The 23,123-nt window shown below is 46.8% G+C and overlaps 1 protein-coding gene across 1 annotated transcript in view; it reads right to left on the bottom strand.

Moving 5' to 3' along the window:
• Nucleotides 1-393: 393 nt before the first annotated feature.
• Nucleotides 394-23,123, bottom strand: part of USP33 (ubiquitin specific peptidase 33) — a 97,562-nt gene continuing 74,832 nt past the window's right edge. The window contains exons 20-24 of the mRNA XM_065409014.1: nt 22,705-22,786; nt 16,735-16,843; nt 9,779-9,881; nt 3,501-3,569; nt 394-551 (exon numbers count right to left, since the gene is read on the bottom strand). Of these exons, the coding sequence (XP_065265086.1) occupies nt 394-551; nt 3,501-3,569; nt 9,779-9,881; nt 16,735-16,843; nt 22,705-22,786 (521 nt within the window). The remainder of the gene's footprint in view (nt 552-3,500; nt 3,570-9,778; nt 9,882-16,734; nt 16,844-22,704; nt 22,787-23,123) is intronic.

Below are 23,123 nucleotides of genomic sequence, written 5' to 3' on the forward strand. Positions count from 1 at the left end.
CATACTGCATTTTGTAAATTTCAGAAGACTGATCAGCAATTCATAGCGATATTTAAAAGCATTTTTAAAATCCTTCATCTCAATTTTATAATTCTACAAAGGATAGCATAGGTTTAACATGTAGCAAAAATTGTGACTTTTTTCAATTAACCAAATGTTCCAAAATATGTAAGTCACATACCTTCCAAAACATGAAGGGAATAGTCTGTCTGAAAGGTTTCAAAGTAAATTTTTTAACAATCTATAAGTTTCAACTAATTCTTCCATTACTAACATAATGCCCAATGAGCTGCCCCTTTCTAGGCAAAAATAAAATAAAAACTAAACATCTTTCAGGAATGTGCTTTAGGCAAGTGGAAAGGATTTCTTACAAATTCATCTTTGTGCTGATGGCTACAGACTACGAGTTTCTAATTCAATCTTCTCCTCTGTTTGAAGCACATCAAGTTCTACTGGAGCAACAGGTGGTCGGAGCATGATCTCTGGCCCGCCCCCATAGATTGACTGGAGAAAATTCCAAGTTTCTTCAGAAATCTGTCCAGAATCTGCTCCTGAAAACAATATATTTAATCTTTTTCAAAAGCGTATCTTAAAAAGTTTAGATTATGAGTTAGAGTAAAACTCTTGTGTGGCTTTAAAAAAAAAGATGTTTAAGAGTGGCAGAAAACGTCTTGCCCTAAATACTAAACACTCAAATTTAATATCATCCCTTTGAATTTCTGCAGTAACACTGTGCATACTATCCAACCTGATGACAGTATTTTGTAAGTGAACTGTCAAGAATATAACGGAGAACAAACTGTTTCTTACATTTAATACTAATTGATACCAAAACCAACTGGTCACCAGAGAATGTGGCACTTAATTTATCTCAAATGTACAACTAGCATATCAAAACCCAAAATAGGTTATAAAATGTGAAGTTTCTATAATGAATCATCTTATTTGATATATTTGTCCACCAGGCTGATTGCAGACAAACTTGTGTTCAGGTCCTGGCAATCAATAAAGGATTTCACATCCAACTCCAGCTAACTAAGGCATGGAGTTAAGGGACTCCACAGAGTCCAGTCTGCTCACAGTGGCTGAGACAAAGCACTAAACGTGCGGAATAGAAAGCAGGGAACACAAAGAAATTCTCAGAACCCAAGGAAGAATACACCAATAGGACATTACAGATGACAACAACAGAATCATATTGACTTTAACAGGTGTTGGATCAGCAATTATGTGGTGCTGTACAGTATTTACCAGAGTTCCTGTCACCTCTCTCTCTTTCAACTCCGAGTCAATGCAAGGCAAGCGAGTTTGGTAGAAATACTTTTCCAATTCCTATCAAGTTCTATTATGGCTTAGGACAGCTTAAGCTAGAGTGAGAGCTTGGTGACCAATCTACCAGCAGTAAGTGATTTAACACAGTTTCCTTGTTGTTGTATGTTCTAGTCAGAGGCTTAAGATTATGAACACTGTGCCACTGTGTATATAGAGTTTAAATAATTAAACCTCTAATATGCCCTAAGTCTAAGTCTCATAGAACCAACAGGTTAATGTAAATATTTAGGCACATTGCCTGTAAACTTTAAAACCACATCTTAGAGGATAATATTACGAAATGTATTAAGATCAATTTTGAAAGAGTACAGTTACTATATTACTCCTGGGGGAATTCTGTGCCACTCCATGCATGCATATTTCATGTGCTGTGCATATTTTTAATTTTTGTTGTTGTTGCAGAAAATAGCTTCTGTTGAAAAGTTGCTGCCGTTCTGCCTTTTTACCACCAGAGGGTGCTGTGGTGCTAGAACAGGGCAGCAGCTCCTGGCCAACCCCAGCTCGATAGAGAAGAGAAAGAGCCTGCCTTCTTCAGAGCACCTATTGGACCAGGTCGGGAGACAGACAGCGTAGGCTGCTGGGGGTCAGACGTGGGCTCATAAAGGCTAGTGGAGGAGGACAGACTAGGGCAGAGGACTGAATTCAAGTTGAGGTGCAAGACCACAGGAGGAGGGAGGTGCAGGGCAACATGGGCAGGCATGCAGAGCTGCGTGGGGGCACAAAGACACACTGGGACAGGGATTGTAGGGACACATGGAAATGAGGGGAGGAGGCTGGCTGAGGGGTGCAATGACACATGGGGACAGGGGACGGGGTGTAGGATCATACAGGGATGGCGAGTGGGTGGCTGAGTGGGGGTGGAAGGGCACATGTTGACAGGGGCAGATGTGCCTGACTGAATGGGAGAGGCTAGGGGTCAGCATGGGGGATGCTCCCTAACAATCCCTCCCCGCCGCCCCAAAAAACCGTTCCATACTTCTCCCACCCATACCCAACAACCCTTCAAGTTCATACCCAGGCTCCTTCCCAGCAACTACTTCCCTCTCCCTCAGCTCCTCCATTACCCCCGACTCCCCCAAGCCTTTGCACTGCTTCTGAGGGGTGCGGGAAATATGGTTCTGTACTGTACTTTAAATGAATTACTCCTCAGAGTTCTGTATTAATATGCCTAGTAAGAATCTATTTGTCAAAAAACATTTCCTGAATCTTTTTTTGTTGTCTGTATTGTTACAGACATACTTGCTGACAGATATTTTGAAATAAATTACCAAATTAATTGAAACTGGCATGATTATATTGTGTTATTTTGACAAATAAAATAAGCAGATTTTAAAATATTTGTGCAGAATTTTTAATTTTTTGGCACAGAATTCCCCCATTAGTACTATATGCTATGAATGCAGATGACTCCCTCTGTATGTAATAACCTACCAACAACAGTCTACTAAAGGATCCCAGCTCTCTCATTCAAATCCCCTTTAGAATACTGATTTCTATCAGGCTCACAAAAATTATTACAATTATTTTTAAAATTTAATATGATCTTTTTCCTCCAGGTCTCCCAGTGCATTTTTTCTATACTTTTCCATTGTCTGCATTTTTCTTGGGCACAGACTTTGATATTTTTGTCTTGTACAGTGCTGAGTACATAGATATTGTGGCTACATTCTTTTAGTTTGACGTAATTCTTGATTCAAACTGATGATCCAAATCAGGATAGATTGTTTAAATGGATGTACCTTACATCCAGTAGCTTCAAAGCCAACATCTCCAACCTAGAGGGAAAAGACTCCAAGCTCAAAGCAAATTGAGTGGTACACAGCTAATGAAAGACGACAGAGAGAAAATACTTTCCCCTGCAATAGAAAATTAGTTCTCTACACTATTTTCTATACTCATATCTGTAGCTGGATGTATCTGCAACAGAAGCTAGTCCATTAATTTTCTTGGGTAAACTGTCAGATGGCCTGGCTGCTTGGGGTCACGTGTCTGTTTTTTTCTCCAACTGGCATGCATATATTATCTGAAACTTAGCATGAAGAGTATAAAACCACTAAAACCTATGGTTTATAACAGAAATGCATATAGAACTTCATAGCAGCATGTTTCCCAAACCATTAACAAAGAATAGGCTGCATAAAGAATTTATAATATCAGTAGATACTTACCTTGTTTTAATATAACATTACTACATTTAGTGACTGCAATCTTCGTATTATCAATAGGGCCTGGAGGATCTAATGTGGAAAAAAAAAAAAAGAATGAATAAAAGATTAGGACTCTGAAAATGGAAAGAAAGTAGTTTTTATTTTTATTTTTTTTAAAGAGCATTGCAGTTGAGTTGCCTCCCATTTGGTCTACTCACTGACTGCTGAATTGTATACTTTGTACGGAGGAAAAGGAAAAAAACGGTTACTTACCTTCTGTAACTGTTGTTCTTCGAGATGTGTTGTTCACGTCCATTACACATTAGGTGTGCGCGCGCCGCGTGCACGAACGTCGGAAACTTTTCCCTCAGCGGCTCCCGTCGGGCCTGCAGGGTCTCCCCTCCCGCCAAAGCGGCGCCTCGCTCTAGCGTATATATATCCCTGCCGGCCCGACCCTCCCTCGGTTCCTTCTTGCCGGTGACTCCGACAGAGGGGAAGGAGGGTGGGAAGTGTAATGGACGTGAACAACACATCTCCAAGAACAACAGTTACAGAAGGTAAGTAACCGTTTTTTCTTCTTCGAGTGATTGTTCACGTCCATTACACATTAGGTGACTCACAAGCTTACCATTGGAGGAGGATAGGAGTCAAGGAATAACTGATTGAAGCACCGCCCTGCCGACAACCGCATCCTCTCTGGTCTGATGGTGGATCGCGTAGTGGGCTGTGAACGTATGCACCGACGACCAGGTGGCTGCTTTGCAGATTTCCTGGAGCGGAACCTGTGCCAAGAAGGCCGCCGAGGACGCTTGGGCCCTAGTTGAGTGAGCCCTGATCTCCGGGGCTGGTACGTTGGCGAGCTCGTAGCACGTGCGTATGCAAAGCACAATCCATGCCGACAAGCGTTGCGTCGAAATAGGTTGGCCTCTCATTCGCTCCGCAACGGCAATAAACAGCTGAGTCGATTTGCGGAATGGCCTGGTGCGGTCTAGATAAAATGCCAAGGCCCGACGGACATCCAGGGTATGCAGGCTGCGGTGGCTTGGGTCCGTATGGGGCTTGGGGAAGAACACCGGTAAACAAATGTCCTGCCCCATATGAAAATGCGTGACCACTTTTGGAAGGAATTTAGGGTGCGGCCTCAGTTGCACCTTATCCTTATAAAAAACTGTATAAGGAGGCTCCGAAGTGAGGGCTCTCAATTCCGATACCCTCCTAGCCGATGTGATGGCCACGAGAAACGCTACCTTCCATGAGAGGTGCAGGAGGGAGCAAGAGGCTAGGGGTTCAAAGGGCGGCCCCATGAGCTTAGTGAGGACCAGGTTGAGGTTCCACGCAGGGACCGGTGGGCGCGAGTAGGGAAACACCCTCTCCAACCCCTTGAGGAATCGGACTACTGTGGGGTTGGAGAACACCGAAACCCCCAACTCCCCAGGGTGGAACGCCGATATGGCAGCCAGATGCACCTTAATTGAGGCGGGGGCGAGCCCTTGATGCTTGAGGTGTAGCAAGTAGTCTAGAATTGATGGGATTGAGGCCTGCAGAGGCCGGATGTGGTGAGGCTCACACCAGTGGAGGAACCGTTTCCATTTGACAAGGTAGGTCGCTCTTATGGAGGGCTTTCTACTACCAAGGAGGACTTGCTGGACCTCATGAGAGCACCCGTGCTCCATATCGTTTAGCCAGAGAGAAACCACGCCGTGAGATGTAGCGACGGTAGGTTCGGGTGGAGTAGGCGACCTCGGTCTTGCGTGATGAGGTCGTGATGGAGGGGGAGGGTTATCGGAGTGGTCACGGACAGTTCCAACAGGGACGTGAACCAGTGCTGACGTGGCCACGCCGGGGCGATAAAGATGACTGTCGCCTTGTCCCTGCGGGTTTTGAGAAGGACTCTGTGGATGAGCGGGAATGGGGGGAAGGCATACCTCAGGCTCCCGCCCCACGGGATTGCGAAGACATCTGCCAATGAGCCCGGACTGCGGTTCTGGAATGAACAAAACTGGGGGCATTGGCTGTTGTCCTCAGTGGCGAAGAGATCCACCGGGGGAAACCCCCACCTCCGGAAGATTTAACGCAGGACGTCCTGCCTCAATGTCCACTCGTGCATGAGATAGGACCGGCTGAGGCGGTCCGCTAACCCGTTTTGGACCCCCGGGAGATAAGTTGCTAGTAGGTGGACTGAATGGGCTATGCAGAAGTCCCAGAGGCGGAGTGCCTCGTGACAGAGGGGAGAGGACCGGGACCCGCCCTGCTTGTTTATGTAGAACATGGCGGTAGTGTTGTCCGTCAGAACCGACACGCTGTGGCCTCTTATGGTAGCGTGAAAGGTCTGGCAGGCGAGGCGAACTGCCCTTAGCTCCTTCAGGTTGATATGAAGCAACTTTTCTTCCCTGGACCACAAGCCCTGAGTGCGCAGGTCCCCCAGGTGTGCCCCCCAACCCAGGTCCGACGCGTCTGTTACTAACGTCAGAACGGGCTGCGGGGCGGCGAAAGGGACCCCCGCACAAACCTGCTGCCGATCGAGCCACCAACGGAGGGCGTTCGACACCCGAGCCGGGATCGTAACGACCAGGTCTGAGGGGTCTCTGTTGGGGCGATATGCTTGGGCCAGCCACAACTGCAGCGGCCTGAGTCTGAGGCGTGCGTGTCCGACTACGTGGGTGCAGGCCGCCATGTGCCCCAAGAGTTGTAAGCAACATCTGGCCGTGGTCATGGGGAATTGCCGGATGGAGCTCACGGCCTTCTGAATGGCCAGGAACCTCGATACGGGAAGACTCGCCCGTGCCGTCACTGAGTCCAGGACTGCCCCTATGAAGTCCAGCCTCTGCGTGGGGACCAGTGATGATTTGGGTACATTGACCAGTAGACCGAGTTCGTGGAACACCTGTAGCATCAATGTCACATGGGAGCGAACCTCGGCCTCCGACCGGCCCGCTAGGAGCCAGTCGTCCAAGTATGGGTAGACGCGCATCCTTCTTTTTCGAAGAAAGGCTGCTACCACGGACATGCATTTCGTGAATACGCGCGGGGCTGTTGCCAGGCCGAAGGGCAAAACTGTAAATTGGAAATGGCGCTGGTTGATAGTGAAGCGCAGGAACCGCCGGTGGGCCGGGCGGATGGCGATGTGAAAGTAGGCATCTTTCATATCGAGGGCAGCGTACCAATCCCCCGGATCCAGGGATGGAATGATGGTACCAAGGGAGACCATACGGAAACGTGGTTTGAGCAAGTACTTGTTTAGCTTGCGTAGGTCCAGGATAGGACGGAGGCCCCCTTTCGCTTTGGGAATGAGGAAGTATCTTGAATAGAACCCTTTCCCCTTGAGGTCCGGAGGAACCTCTTCCACCGCTCCTACTGCAAGGAGGGTCTGTACCTCCTGCAAGAGGAGTTGCTCGTGAGAGGGGTCCCTGAAGAGGGACGGGGGTGGGGGGTGGGAGAGAGGGGGCGAGGAGAACTGAAGGGTGTAGCCTGCCTCCACCGTGCGTAGGACCCAGCGGTCCGATGTTATACGTGACCAAGCACGGTAAAAATGGGACAGGCGGTCCCTGAAACCCCGGGGGGGATCCCTGAGGCAAGGCTTCCTTGAATTTGGACACCGATGCCCAGGAGTTGAAATTGTGCCTGTTCAGGATCGCTTGTTGGTTCGCGATCCGCAGCTGGAGGCCTCCGGACGAGTAGACCTTTCTCCCAAATAAGTCCAAGTGTTTTGCCTCCTTGGCCTTGGGGGCCGAGGCCTGTTGGCCATGTCGCTCCCGTTCGTTGACCGCAGAGATGACCAGCGAACATGGGGTTGGATGGGAGAATAGGAAATCAAACCCCTTGGATGGGGCGAAGTATTTCCTCTCTACGCCCTTTGCGGTAGGTGCCGTGGAGGCTGGTGTTTGCCATACAGTCTTATAATTAGATTGGACCGTTTTTATGAGCGGGAGCGCGATCCTGGAGGGGCCCTCCGGGCTTAGAATGTCGACCATAGGGTCTTCCTGCTCGACAGTTTCCTCTGCCTGCAACCCCAAATTGAGGGCTACTCGGCGGAGCAGGTCCTGATGTGCCCGATGGTCAATCGGGGGAGGACCGGACACTGTTGTGCCCGCCACGGCTTCGTCTGGTGAGGAGGAGGAGGTCATGGCCTTTTGTGCGTCCTCTTCCTCCTGCAACTCCTCATCAGCAGGGTGCTCCTCCGGAGTGCGTTCCCTGACGTGGGCCTGGGACGGTGCCGGGCTCGGTGCCGAGTCAGCCCTTTCCCTTTCTGGCGGCCTGGAGACCGTGGCCTCTTTGCGGGAGGGTGGGCGCCACCGTGGGGAGCGGGACCGGTGTCCTGAGGGGCCCGATCTCGAGGTCCTGGACGGGGGGCCTTGTTGGTGGTAGGCCCAAGGGGTCCAGAATGGCCATTGCCCTGGGTGGCCCCACTGTGGTTGCCAAGAGGCTTCGTGCTCCCTACTGGCCTGCGCTCTGTGGGCATATTTGCTGGAATGGCCCGAGTCCACCTCCGAAACTATGGACGGTGATCTAGAGGGCCACGGCGGTGCCGTGGGGCGGTGCCGTGGGGCGGTGCCGGTCCGGGGTCGGAGAGCGGTGCCTTCGTGACCGGGAGTAGCGCCGTGCTGACCTGGACCTGGATTGGTACCGGTGGCCCCGGGACCGGGAACGGCTGCGGGAGGACAGTTTCAGGGATCGCGCAACCGAAACGTCCCGGTGCCTGCTCGAGCAGGGCTGCTGGACCGGTGTCTTGCGCCTGTTGGGGCCCGACGGTTGTGCGGCCCGCTGCGCGGAGGGAAGCCGGGAGTCCACCAAGGCGGAGCTCGACTGGGATCGGCGCCGCGAACGGTGCCGAGATGGCGACCGTGATGGGCGCATCATCGCCGGCTTGCCTTTGGATGGCAGTCTCGGCGGAATGTCCTTAGCGCGGAGGGTGCCTTCAGCGGACAATTCAATGAGGTCCTTTGCTGCCTCAAATGTGTCCGGGGTGGAGGGCTGTTCCAACAGTTCCTCCAGCCCTTCCTCCTCACTCGATGCGCCTATCCCGGGGCTCGACGGGCCTTTCGGCGCCGGAGCCACTGGCACCGGGATCTGTGCTGGGACCGCAACGGCCTTAGTAGCACTTGCGGTCTTCACGGGTGCTACCCTCTTGTGCGGGGAGCGTCCTCGGGCCTTGGGTTGGCCCTTCGACTTAGCCGGCGAAGAGGACCGGTGCCGGAGGTGTTCCCTCCGGGTCGGTGCCGCAGGCTTAGGTTGCCCCGCCGGCGTCGGATCACGAACCGATGCCGGGGCACTCCGCACCGAGGTTGACGGTGCCGTTGAAGAGGAGGGCTGTAACGCCGACTCCATGAGCAGCTGCTTAAGGCGAAAGTCTCTCTCTTTCTTAGTCCTGGGCTTGAAAGCCTTACAGATCTTGCAGCGCTCCTTTTGGTGTGCTTCCCCCAGACAACGGAGACACGAGTCGTGTGGATCGCTCAATGGCATAGGCTTGCGGCACGCGGCATAGGCTTGCAGGGCCGGTGCCGGGGTTGGCCAAACACCTAACACAAAGAAGTTTAAGTCTTTGTAAAGAACTGATAACTGCTAGCTTAACACTAACTACTAACGACCTGATAACTGTAACACTAATTACTATGCTAAGGGACACTCTCAGATGAGAGACAGAGTTGTTCCAACGTCGCCACGGACGGTAAGAAGGAACTGAGGGAGGGTCGGGCCGGCAGGGATATATATACGCTAGAGCGAGGCGCCGCTCTGGCGGGAGGGGAGACCCTGCAGGCCCGACGGGAGCCGCTGAGGGAAAAGTTTCCGACGTTCGTGCACGCGGCGCGCGCACACCTAATGTGTAATGGACGTGAACAATCACTCGAAGAAGAACAGATGCTTTCAGCAACAGTACTATGATATGAAGTCACAAATGGACATTTTTCAAAGAGTAATCATTGCAATAATGAATAAAATCTTCAAGCAGTTTCAAAAGCAAGTTAGCCACAATTGCTATCCTTGCCCAATCCCCAAAATAGGTATTATCGAATATTTAAATTGTAGCTTTACAAAAGATATTTGCACCTGAAGACAGCTCTATTAACGACACTAGTATGCTATGAAATTGACTTCCTGCATAATATTTTGAACTATCAAAGTATGCATTAAATATTTTCTTTACTATTGTGCTCATGATATTCTTTGTTCTATCCTTCTGACAACATTCAGACATAATTTACTTTACTGTTACTACTATTTGATAAGGCAGAGAACATAATGAAAGAGCACAGATTACCTACTTACTGAAGAGAGTTTTACAGCCCCAAATAGCTACTTACCACTGTCTTTCCCCTTCACAAATCCTTCCCATTCTCTGAACCACTGCATACTGATGCAGTAAAAAATGGATGGAGATTCTTCTTCTTGGAATGCTCTGTTGAGCTGGAAAAAACAATAAAACAGACAAGCCCATTACCTGCATTGTTATAGTTAGATGCAAAATGATTTTTTTCAGTAAACCATGATTTCTATCTAGTATCTGATGAGTAAAGCAGCAATATTTGGATCGATACAAAATTATTTAAACGTTCTCAGGGTATCAAAGCAGTAAACACTTGGTAGTCTTGAATCTCAAGAAAATATCTGAAAGTCAAATCCTACTTCATTTGAGAGTTTAAAGATTTTAGGTTTCCTTTGAATAAACTAGTACCATAACTAACAACCAGGGCCGGCTCTAGGCACCAGCTTACCAAGCAGGTGCTTGGGGTGACCATACCAGAGAGGGGGCGGCACATCCGGCTCTTCGGCGGCAATTCGGCAGTGGGTCCCTCACTCCCGCTCGGAGCCGAAGTGCTGCAGATCGCGATCGTGGCTTTTTTGTTTGGTTGGTTTTTTTGGGGGGGGAAGGGGGGGACGACGACTGCTTGGGGCGGCAAAATCCCTGGAGCCGGCCCTGCTAACAACTAAAACTAATGCTCCTGTATTAAGCATAAGAGTGTCCACCACCAATTTCAGAGGAATGTCAGGGAAACCCAGACTCAGATATGTGAAAGAAGAATTGAGTTACATTTTTATTTTACCATATAAACAGCTTTGCAATTCATATATCTAAACCTGGTTTTCTTAATGACTTGAGATCTTGCTGACTTTCCTTCAAATGAGACCTTAAAGAAAAAACTGATTTTGTGCCCTTTGTTATAATGTAAAAAGACAGCAAGAAAGAGGTTTTTATACCTATTTTTTTAACTCTAGAAAAAATGGTTACTAGCCTTCCATAACTGCTTTTCTTCAACACAGGTGCCAGCATTTGTTAGCGCCGGTGGGTGCTCATGTCTCGGCCCCGCCCCCAGCCCCGCCCCTATTGGTCCCCTCTCCAAATCCCCGCCCCGGCCCCGCCTCCTCCCCCAAGCACGCCGCGTTCCCCCTCCTCTCACCTCGCTCCCAGGTTTGATGTGCGAATCAGCTGTTTCGCAGCGGAAGTGCTGGGAGGGAGGGGGGAGAAGCAGGACCCGGTGGCGCGCTCAGGGGAGGAGGTGGAGGTGAGCTGGGGCGGGTCGGGGAGCTGCCAGTGGGTGCTGAGCACCCACCAATTTTCCCCTGTGGGTGCTCCAGCCCCAGAGCACCCACGGACTCGGCGCCTATGTTCTTCAAGATGTGTTGCTCATGTCCATTCCATGCTAGGTGTGTGCACACCCACATACACAGTTGCCAGAGATTTTTTCTTGTGGTATCCGGAGGGCTGGCGATATGCTCATGGAGCCCCATGCTCATGCGCCCATATAAGGAGCGCTACTGGCCCTGCGCTCTCTCAGTTCCTTCTTGCCATCAATTCCGACAGAGGGGTAGGAAGGCGGGTCATGGAATGAACATGACCAACACATCTCAAAGAACAACCGTTACAGAAGGTTAGTAACTGTTTTTTTTTTTTCTTTGAGTGCCTGCTCATGTCGATTCCATGCTAGTTGACTCCCAAGCAGTATCCTTGGTGGTGGACTCAGAGTTCACGGACATGCTGCTTGCAACTCTGCTCTTCCGAAACTGGCACTGTCCCGGCCTGCTGGATGATGGCGTAGTGGGAGACAAAAGAATAGACCAGGGGTCTCAAACTCAAATGACCATGAGGGCCACATGAGGACTAGAGCATTGGCCCGAGGGCCGCATCACTGACATACACCCCTCGCTGCCCCTGGGGGGGGGGAGTTTGGCGGCGACAGGAAGTAACTGGGGGGGGGGAGGCGGCGCGGGGAGCTTGGCGGGCCGCAGGGAAGAGCTCCGCAGGCCGCATGTTTGAGACCCCTGGTATAGACCGAAGACCAGGTAGCAGCTCTGCAGATTGGTACCTGCACGAGGAACGCTACTGACGATGCTTGTGCCCTCCTGGAATGGGCAGTCATGACAACCAGGGGCGACACGCTCGCCTGTTCATAATAAAATTTGATGCAGGAGGTTATCCAAAATGAGATCCTCTGGGACGATACCAGCAGACCTTTCATCCTGTCCGCCACCTCTATAAAGAGCTGTGTTGACTTGCGGAAGGGTTTTGTTCTGTCGATGTAGAAGGCCAGGGCCTGTCTAATAGAAGAAGGAACTATATACAACAAGAAAAGTCTAAACCACTAGGGTAAGAAGCCTTGTGAGAGCCAGAGACCGTTCCAGCAACCATCACAGGTGGTAAGAAGGAACTGTGAGGTCACAGGTCTGGCGACACCCCTTATAACAGCACATGAGCGCAAGGCTTGAGGGGGTGCTACAGCCAGCTGAACAGATACCACTAAGGGAAATATCTCTGGCAACTGTGCAGCACGCATTAAAGAAGTTAATATTTAGATTGTTTAAAATTCTTATTTCAGGATTGTGTTTGTTTACACCTATTTAACTAAAACAACTAACAACTGGAGGGAAAAAAATCAGTTTGTTAAAGATTCTCCAGCTCAGGCCCTTCAAGAACTCGGAAAGTTCTTATTTCTGGGTCTTCCAAGAAGACTCTGAGGAAAACAGGACAGAGAAGTAGAATACATTTTTTAAAAACAACCTTTCAACTCTTCTTTCTACATCATAAAAAAAGATTTTTTCCACTCAGCAGGTAAACTCTTTCTGGTTAAGATGCTATCTCCCCTATCTTTCTGGCAGAAGTGATGGTGATCATAGAATCATAGAATATCAGGGTTGGAAGGGACCTCAGGAGGTCATCCAGTCCAAGCCCCTGCTCAAAGCAGGACCATCATCTTCATGGAAAGTCATGGGTTCAAATGGCAGACTAGTCAGTCCTTTTAACACTAGACTGAGGTCCCATTGGGGTGGGGGTGGATGCCTGGGTTGTGAGAAGAGGTTTGCTATGCCTTTAAGAAACCGCTTTGTAGTTGGGTGGGAGAAGATTGAGTAGCCTTCTACCTGCTGGTGGAAGGTTATGATCACTGCTAAATTAACCTTCAGCGAGCCAATAGAGAGACCCGATTTCTTTAAGGTCAACACGTAGTCTAGGACCACCGTTGGGGTGGCTGAATTAGGGGTGACAGCCTTGGGTTGGCACCAGATCTGGAACCTCTTCCATTTCTGAAGTTAGGTACGACGCGTAGTGCCCTTTCTACTGTGTAATAGCACCTCCTGTACCTCCTCAGAGCAAGATGTTTCTATGTGCTGGAACCACGAAGGAGCCACGCTTTGAGTCGCAGGACCTGCAGATTGGGGTGGAGGGTGTGACCCTCGTTCTGTGACAGGAGGTAAGGAGTGATTGGTAGTCATCGGTGGACGTAATGCCAGCTGCAACATCTGCCTGGGCCAGGTGGGGGCGATCAGAATGATGTTTGCTTTTTCCCTTTTTATCTTCAAGAGAACTTTCAGCAATAGAGGGAATGGGGGAAAGGCATAAAGAAAGCCCTTGTCCCAAGGAAGGAGGAGAGCGTCTCCCATGGAGTGTCAACCAATCCCCGCCCTGGAACAGTACTATGGACACATTTCTTTTTTTGGTGAGTAGCAAACAAATCTATTACCGGCATACCCCATTGTCAGAATATGTTGTGTAGAATCGACTCTATTTCCCATTCATGGTCATGTGGGAATTTGCGGCTGAGACTGTCAACTATCATGTTGTGTATTCCCGGTAGATAAGCCTCTGAGATTAAGATGTTGTGGGAGATGCACCAGTTCCATAGCTTCAGTTCTTCTACGGACAGGAAATGAGACCTGGCACCTCCCTGTCGGTTTATGTAGTACATGCAGGTCACGTTGTCCATCATGACCTTTGTATGCATGTCCTTGACCAGTGGGAGGAAGTGAGCGCATGCATTTCTGACCACTCTGAGCTCAAGCAGGTTGATGTGGAGAGACATATCTGCTGGAGACCATCTGTCATATGTTGTATGGCCATTGAGATGCGCTCCCCAACCTATAAGGGATATGTCGGGGGGGGGTGTCAGGAAAAGGTATGGGGAAGACTGAGCAAACAGGGTCCCATACAGATGTTTACTGGGTTCTTCCACCAGTCTAAGGATTGCTTGACCCTGGTGGGCATCGATATAAGCTTGCCTATGTTGTCTCTGTTTGGCCTGTAAACCAAACTGAACCAAAACTGCCGCTTCAAGATTGAGGGCTGAGTCAATTGTGGTCCCGATTGCTTTCCCTTGGGGAATCTTGATTTCTTTCTCTGTTGTTCGTAAGATCTCTGACAAATATTGAGGTGTGTACTGCAATGACAGGGACTTACACAGTGGCTAATGGCTGTATTTTCTTTTGTAGGCCGGCATGTATATCCCCAGGGAATGAAGGGTCGCCCAAGAATCCTTCAATGTGTGACGGGACACATATGTCTTTTCGGCGAACAGCTTCGTTTCTTCAAAGGGAAGATCTTCCACAGTGGTTTGGACCTCTTTCAGGAAGCCAGACAACTGCAGCCACGAAGCCCTTCTCATAACCACAGCCGTGGAAACTGAACAAGCTGCTGTGTCTGCCACGTCTAATGTGGACTGTAGAGATGTTTTCACCATCAGCTGGCCCTCATTAATTATCGCCATGAATTAGTCTTTGTGGGAGGTCTGGTATAAAGAAATTCACATAGTTCTGGTAGTCATATTTGGACAACATGGCCCGGTAATTAGCCACCTGGAACTGAAGAGTGGCTGATGAATACACTTTTCTGCAAAACAGTTCCAAGTGTTTCCCATCTTGGTGGATTTAAACTGGTATTGGAGGCCTCTAGAATTAACCACATCCACAATGATAGAACTGGAGGCAGGTGGGAAAATAAAAATTCAGTGCCCTTTGCCGACACATAATACTTATTGTCCGTCCACTTACATGTCGACAGGCCAAACGCAGGGGTCTGCCAAATAACTGACAGGATCCAGGAGCGCCTCATTAACTGCGAGGGCCACTCTGCTAGAGGTGGAAGAGTGTAGATTGTTCACCAGTTTGTGGTGAGGCTCAAGTCACTTTGTGCAGCTGGTATTTGCAGGGCTTTTGCCACCCTCTGAGCTAAGTGATTTAAAATCATCTGTCATGGATGGCGGAGGGGGCATGTCTGTTTCATCAGGTGAGGACAATGAGAGACAAGCTTGAGGGGTGTATTCTCTCTCTCTCACCTTCAACTTCCTCCCCGAGTTGCTCAGGAGGTTCTGAACCCTTTGACACCGCAGCAGAAGGGGGATGCCTCCTTGCCTGTTGGTATGCCACACTAGGGGCCTGGGACGCTTGTTGCCTCTGGGCCTGCCAGGGGTCCCAATAGCTCCATTGAGGGTAGGGAGCTTGCGGCTGGTACTATGGCTGCCCAAACCATAGAGGTTGAGGGTCGGATGGGCGATACGCCTGGTGTCCATGATGAAATTGGGACTAGTATGGCGGGTAGGATGATGGTGGGAACCCAAGTCCTCTTGCTCACTATCTGACTCTGATGAGGAAAAAGGTGGTGCGCAGCCTGGAGATGTGATTGAGTCCAATGCTCTTGGAAAACTCGGCATCAGAGCCCCAATACTGAGTAGGGGCGAGTCTGGTGCATCCGACACCGAGAGATCTGTTGCGCACTGGAAATCAGTTGGTGCAGACGACGGCGGTGCTGGTGGTTGTCCATGCCGAATGGCTTGTACCAACAAAGTTGGAGATGCAGACCTAGTCATATAGTCCGTCAGTGCCACGCGCACTGGGGTCAGTGCCGATTACCGTGAAGATGTAGCCTTCACCAGTGTAGATCTTCCATGCTTTTCATGCCCCCGCATCAAGTACCGGTACTTCTTTGCCCGTGCCCATAGGGTTTTTGGGCAGATCGACTTGCTCTGTTGGCTTGGTACTGCACATGCTCTAGATGGCTTTGGCACCATCAGTACCGATCATTTCCAGCTCAATCGAGGCTTGCTATGTGGACTCACAGACCTTTTCTTAGTGGTCTTGAGTGAGTGGCTCGTCTCCTTGGGATCACCTGCCTTCAACAGAGAAGGCTGCAGTGATAGCTCTTGCTGGGAATCCTGGGGTTGAAGCCTTAACTCTTTGTCCTTCCTGTGCTGGCACCAACCACACTTTTGTGAATTTTGCTTTTCCCCCAGGAAGTGAATGCACTGCAAATGTCCATCTGTCATTAGGATGAATTCTTTGCTGCTAAGTCACTTTTTGAAGCCTGGAGAGCCAGGCATACCCTTGTCCAGGGGTGGTCTGCACCCCTCCCGCCAACCCTTTCTTCTTCTTTTTTTTTTTTTTTTGCCATGGCCAACTCAAAACAAATCAGGTATTAAAAGAAAAAGGCTTCAAGGAAAGCTAAAATTTGCAAAACTATAGGGAATTAATGATCCATTAATGGACAGCTCTTAGCTCCCTCTCTAGTTAGAGGCGGTTGAGAAAGAACTGAGAAGGAAATGCCTGTGCATGCTGGCTAGCCTCATGACAAGTGGAGAGACGCTTGTTGGACGGACTGCTATTGAAATTCTCCAATTGGCAGTGCGGGGGCACACACACCTATAGTGGAGCACCCATAGGGACACTACTCAAAGAAGAACGGATTGTTCATATGGTGCTGGCTCTATTCCTTGTTTCCACCTAAGTAGCACTAAAAAAAAAAAATCAGCTAAAAACATATTCAATGTTTCCCTATTGTTACAGGTCCCACATATGCAATTGCCATAGATACCACAGGGATATTATATTATTGCAAATGAGAGTAGGTGGTTCATGTAAAAAACCTGCTCTATTGAAATATGAATCACACTATGAAAGAATTTGAGAATCCTGGTCAAAATATTGCTTCTGAAGAATCTACAAGATAAGGACAAAAAAGACTGGAAAGTATCAGAGAATATTGATTACTAATTTTTACCCGAATAAACATTTCCAATTCAGTCTTCCTTCTTTTTTCAGTTTTCTCAGCCTCTATTTGGCAGGTATGACAAACATACAGGTGGTTAACAGCCGGTCCTCCCCCAAACCTATAATCATAGTAAATTTCATTATTAATTTCATGACAAATATTTCATATTTCTCCTCCACGAGAATGTCAGCACTAGATTCTGTTTGCTTTAATGACATGTGGCAAACACACTCAGAAGTATAGGCTGAATTTCTTATTTTTAATGCTTTTACCTTGGATAATTCATCTGTAAATTGGGGCAAAGCACAGCTGCACATACTAATACGAGCTGTTAAAAGTTGTCTATGATACTCTCAGGTTCTGGTCACTATGACACATGTAGGCTACCATTTATTCTCTACACTACAGTAATATTTACCATAACTGGGGATACTGGCATTTGAACTTTGGAAACAAATATCTTTCAGATTCTGCCTCGCTAGACCCAGTTTGAATAGTTTATTACTGAAATCTTCTCCTAATAAAAAGAGAGTTGGCCACAAGTTCCTTCAATGAACTGCACCAAGTTAAAAAAAAAAAAAAAGTATATTTAAAGATAAAAATAATCTTTATTGCTCTGAAACTATCCACTATCAAAATGCAAACAACTCCACCCCCCCCTCCCAAAGCCTTCATGGCTATACCACAAAAAAGCTAGTAGCAGTTTTTTACCTGTAAACCCAACAATTTTGAATGAAGAAAAAAATTAATACAATTAACACAAAAACCGTTAAACAAAATACTTTTGGACATTTCTCCCAGATGAGGATTCAAACAGCAGCTATTAGTCAGTTATTAACAATTTTATTTGCATTTTTAAATGCATAATTTATCTGACATGCACAGAGTCATTCTAGCAGTTTTATTTCACTTTTGTTTCTCAAAACTAATGAGCACAAAACTAAAACAAAACTATGGAGGTGGACTACAAGACCACTAAAACCCTCGGCCCCACCCCATGCCAGTAAAAAGTTATTTGAAGTTTAAAAACAAAGAAGGAACAGTATATTTTTAAAATCCACCCACCACATGGCTTAAAGGAATTATCATCCAAAAGAATAAAAACTCTTCACCTGGTAATTCTGACTCAAAATCCTAATATAAGCATGTGTGATATGCCACATTAAAAATCTCCACTTCATATTTGTATGTCACCAAAACGATTTCAATGTATTTGCAAACCTGTCACCAAGTTCTGTGTTGAAAAATATTGCAATGGGGATATTTATTATTGGCTCTCTACATCAGAGGTTCTCAAACTGTGGTCCGTGGATAGTTCCCTCTAAGGTGCGCGCCTAGGCAGCTGTACACAAGAGAACGAAGGGCCACCCACCTAATTAGTGGAGCCACGCAGGCATGACTCCACTAATTAAGTGCCTGGACCCTGGAGAAGACACACATGTGAGGTGAGGCGGTGGACTTGGGGGGGGACAAATAGGGGGCAGGTGGGAGGAAGCAGTGGGGTGAGAAGAGGGGATGGAGGGAATTTGGGATGTGCAGGGCTGCGGTGGCCAGAGAAAAGGGTGACTTTCCCCAGCTCCAGGGCTGCGGCTGCCGGGGAGAGACCCCCCCCTCCTTCCCAGCCCTAGCTCAGGGGCTGCCGTGGTGGGGGAGAGGAGAGACCCCCCCCTCCTTCCCAGCCCCAGCTCGGGGGCTGTCGAGGTGGGGGAGAGAGGGCACATCCATCGGATTAGAAAGGTAAGACTACTGATATTAAAATATGAGTTGTGTGCTTTTATTTGTAGAACAAAAAACTGTTGTTTATTATTAAGTTTTTTTTATATAGCGCTTTTATCCAAAGCGCTTTACAATAGTTAACTAATGGTACACACAACGTTTAGAAAGATCATTAAGTGGTCCACCAAGACCCTCAGCAATTTTCAAGTGGTCCGTGGAAAAAAAGTTTGAGAACCACTGCTCTACATGATTCCAACATCTAAACTTGGTCAACGTCCACTGTTTTGTTCATAGAAGATTATTTCTCCGTTTCTTTACCTTTTCTGCCAACTGCTAGAACAGGGATCGGCAACCTTTGGCAGGTTTGGCCGATCGCGGCTCCCACTGGCCGCGGTTCACTGCTCCAGGCCAATGGGGGCAGCGAGAAGCGGCGGCCAGCACATTCCTCAGCCCACGTAGTTTCCTGCAGCCCCCATTGGCCTGGAGTGTAGTTTTTTAAAATTAAATTAATGCTAAGTGTTTTGTTTTTTTAAACCACAAATGCAAGCCAGTCCTTTGAAGCAATGGTAAAAGGCACTTTACAACAATGCCTTGTTTACTCAGATGTACAAATAAGCTCCAGTCTAAAATCTGGCATTTAAGATCTTGATTCCGAAGAGAATTTTATTTGAAACCTCTGAAGATAGTAAGTTTGGTTGTTAAGGACTATTTAGACTATTATCACTCCATTTACAAAAATTTAATTTGTGAGGATATTATCCTTCAAGATATAAAAATATCATTTTGTTTAAATTAAAATTGAGTTATTTCATTACAATAAGATATTGTACCCACTCAGATTTTTCGTCTCTTATCACGCATCAAACTTCATAGATGCATTCAAATCAGTGAGAGTCTTGTTTTAGCTCATGCACTACACAATACTTTATAAGATCACATTTTAGATTTTGAACTATATTCTCTGCCTAACTATATTTTCGACTGAACTAGATCATATGCTGATTATACTGTTTATTAAAAATAAAAGGGAAATGCACCCACTAAGAGCATTCTTCTTCTTCAGGAAATTTAGATTCATGAGAACACAACATGTACACTCTTTAGCACTTTACTCAAAAGGACACCTCAACACTGGGGAGAGGATGAGAGAACAAATACCACATGACAAATGTTAGCCATGTGTTGGAAGGCACTTGGATACAGAGATGAGTGCAGCATAAGAACGAGAGCTGGTCAGTAATTTTCTGTCAATTATTTCCTGAGAGAAAATGCAATTTCTGGAAAATTTCAATTTTGCATGGGAAAATTTTGATTTCCCCCCCCAAAATTGATTTCTTCTTAGAAATATCAAAATGAAATATTTAATTTGGGAATGGTTAACCCAAAATGGAATATTTAATTTTTTTAATTCAACAAAACATTAAACAGTATTTCCCTATCATGGCACACTGTCTTATTAGATTTGTAACTCTGGCCCCCATTCTTGCCTCTGGACTGGTTTCCCTGGAGAACTGTGACTCCCATAAGGCAATGCACTGATTTCCCTCTCACTGAGCTGCATGGTCATGGGTGTCATGACTCAGAGCATTATGGGAGATCTAGTCTAGCCAGGAACGTGGCCACATAGGGGCGCGTGAGATATCAGGCTCCCCAACTACAACTCCCCTAAGGCAATGCACCACAACGATAAAATGCAGGTTAATGTTGAAGTTACTTGAATCAAAGCATTTCAGCACATCCCAACAACCCAAAACAAAGCATTCTGATTTGGGGAATGTTGAAATGATTTGTTTTGATCAAAATATTTTGACATTTCCATATACAAGTTTTTCAGAATTTCTCTTCTGCAGATAAATTTGAAATTTCAAATTTTCATCTCATTTCAGGATGAAAACAAATGCTGAAATGTCAGAATTTCCCACAGAATGGAAATGCCAATTTCTGCTCAGCTCTAACAAGTACCTCTATAGAATAGAACTTGTTTACTCTCTGGTCTGCTCTGCATACAAGTTATACTGGTTTAACTAAAGCCAGGTCTACAACAGAAACTTTTGCAGGGATAGCAATGTTAGTTAGAGGTGTGATTTTTTTTTATTACATTTCTATACTGACAACAGCCTCATGTAGATGTAGTTATACTGGCATAAACGTGCTTTGGTTGGTATTGCTTATTTTGCTGGTATAAACTGTCTCTATACTAGAAGGGTTTGCTGGTACAGACCTGGCCTAAAACTGTGATTTTAAGCTGATTAGTTAAACCAGTGAAACTTGTATGTAGACAAGTCCTCTGAAAGTACTGAAGGCAGTTTGGTCCCAAACAGGCTTAATTCTACCTTTACTTGGTTCCACAACAAAAATCTGAACAGTTTTTTAATGTCGTTTTTGATGGGTGAAATTTAACTTCATTTGCAATAAGAATTTCAGTTTTCTTCAGCTGAAGAAGCCTTTTAGATTAGCATGGAAAGACTGCCCCACCAAGCTGTAGAGCAGAGGTAGTCACTAGGTGGACCATGCGCCAAATCCAGACTGCCAGACACTTTTGATGGATCCCGAAAACGTCTTTTTATCATCATCATCATCATCATTGTTATTTTTTTCCTCTGGCAGCTGGACCTTGACTATACCTTGACCAAGAAATTTGGGCCTTGACAAAAAATAATTGACTACCGCTGTAGAGAGAGAAGGCAGCAGGCATTCTCTGCCTAGCATGAAATGCTGACAAGACCCCTGATTTGCAGTAAGGATAAGAACAGACATGGGAGGGGCATGTCTCAGAACATGGTATTTTCAAAAGATCTGTAACTTTCTTGTGTTTTTGAAGAGTAAAGTTCAGTTTCCTAAGAGCTGTTATACTTTGGTCTAATTCTGGTTGTTGAACTTGGTGTGGGGGTGGTTAGTGGCCTTAACCACTATTGGTTAGTCAGTGGGAGGGGCAATAAGAACTATAGACTCATAGACTCAGACTTTAAGGTCAGAAGGGACCATCGTGGTCATCTAGTCTGACCCCCCGCATGATGCAGGCCACAAAAGCTGACCCACCCACTTTCCCTTAACTCAGCTGTTGAAGTCTCCAGATCGTGATTTAAAGACTTCAAGTCGCAGAGAATCCTCCAGCTTGCGACCCCTGCCCTATGCTGCGGAGGAAGGCGAAAAACCTCCAGGGCCTCTGCCAATCTACCCTGGAGGAAAATTCCTTCCCGACCCCAAATATGGCGATCAGTAGAACCCTGAGCATACAGGCAAGAATCTCCAGCCGGACCCTCATTTTACCAGCGATGGCACGTTATTGCCTAATTGACTAAAATCACGTTATCCCATCAAACTATCAGGTCATATTTCCTCCCCTGGCCTTCAATATGGAGGTAAAAGAGTAATTCCCGGTATCTCTGCAGGAACTCTAAAGAATTACTTGAGGAGTGAACCCTTCCTTGACTGGGAGGAGAATGACAAGCATGGAAATGGGTGTCTATTGGGGTGGTGAGCAAAAGAGACTTTGGGAGGCACTGGCAAGTTCTGCGGAGGCAGAGAGAGATACTGCTTGTATGGGTTAGGTGTGGTGAAAAGACAAGCTACATAGAGAAGTGGGAAGAAGCTGGGTGGTGGGGATGTAGGAACACATTTCCATTTTTTGCTTGGGGCTAGCTACAAATCATTACACCCCTGCCTGAGCTTTCATGCTCAGATGCCTGGGATTTAAAAGATAAAAATTCTTGGAATGTGTAATGGGCAACAGAGTCCTCACTGACCTCAATGGGGCTCCCATGAAACTTTGTTGCTTTAAAAAGAATTGGGCCTTACAAGGGTCACTCCTTCAGGAGGCACACAAACTCAACCTGCTAGAGGAGTGCAGAGTAATTACAGAGAACCCTCAGAAGTAAGTTATTTTGAAATAATTCTGACAGCTGACTGAGGCAAAAAAGACAAAACCAAGGGAACAAAAAGCTAGCTCTTTCTATAGGTAGGAAGCTGTGATGCACAGTTCCTTCAAAATACCTCTGGCAAAGCATGTTTTGCTGACATCCTTTATTATTTTGTAGAAGAATATATATATAGCATTTATTGATATGATACCCCAGTTATTGGCAACACCATTTACTTGGGCTGTCTTGTACAAAGCAAATTTCCTAAATCTGCACCTGGCACTCCCGGATACAAAGCTGAGAGAAGGAATTCCATTTTTAAACACTAACCCTAAGATTTGTGAACTCACGACTTAGCACAAATGCTGGCTCTCAAACCACAGCGCAGAGCAGTGTCAGTTACCTGCTATATAGGGTATCCCATATGTTCTGAGGTAGCATTACAACCAAGTCCTCTATAAAACCAGCTTTATGTGGAAGAACACCTATAAAAGAAGAAAAAGGTCTTGCTACATTTTTTTTTTTTTTTTTTGGGGTGGCTATTCTACATAGAGTTAGGAAAAGAGATAACTAATGTTTTAAAGGTCTCTAAGTCATGAACCACCTTTTGACCAATTCAAATAAAAATATAAGATATAATATAGTAAATGTTGTTTTAAATGATCCGTCAAAGTACCAACTCAAGAGCAGTCTCTTAAAAGAGGCCCCACTCTCTTTACGATGTGGCTGAACATTTTACTGGAAAAGCTGAAGGGAATCATATCAAAGATTTAATTCAGACATATTTGAAAGCAGAAATGGATTGATTGTAAAGGCTTCTTT

Source organism: Emys orbicularis, chromosome 8 (assembly GCF_028017835.1).
Source record: "Emys orbicularis isolate rEmyOrb1 chromosome 8, rEmyOrb1.hap1, whole genome shotgun sequence".
Classification (NCBI taxonomy): Eukaryota; Metazoa; Chordata; order Testudines; family Emydidae; genus Emys; species Emys orbicularis.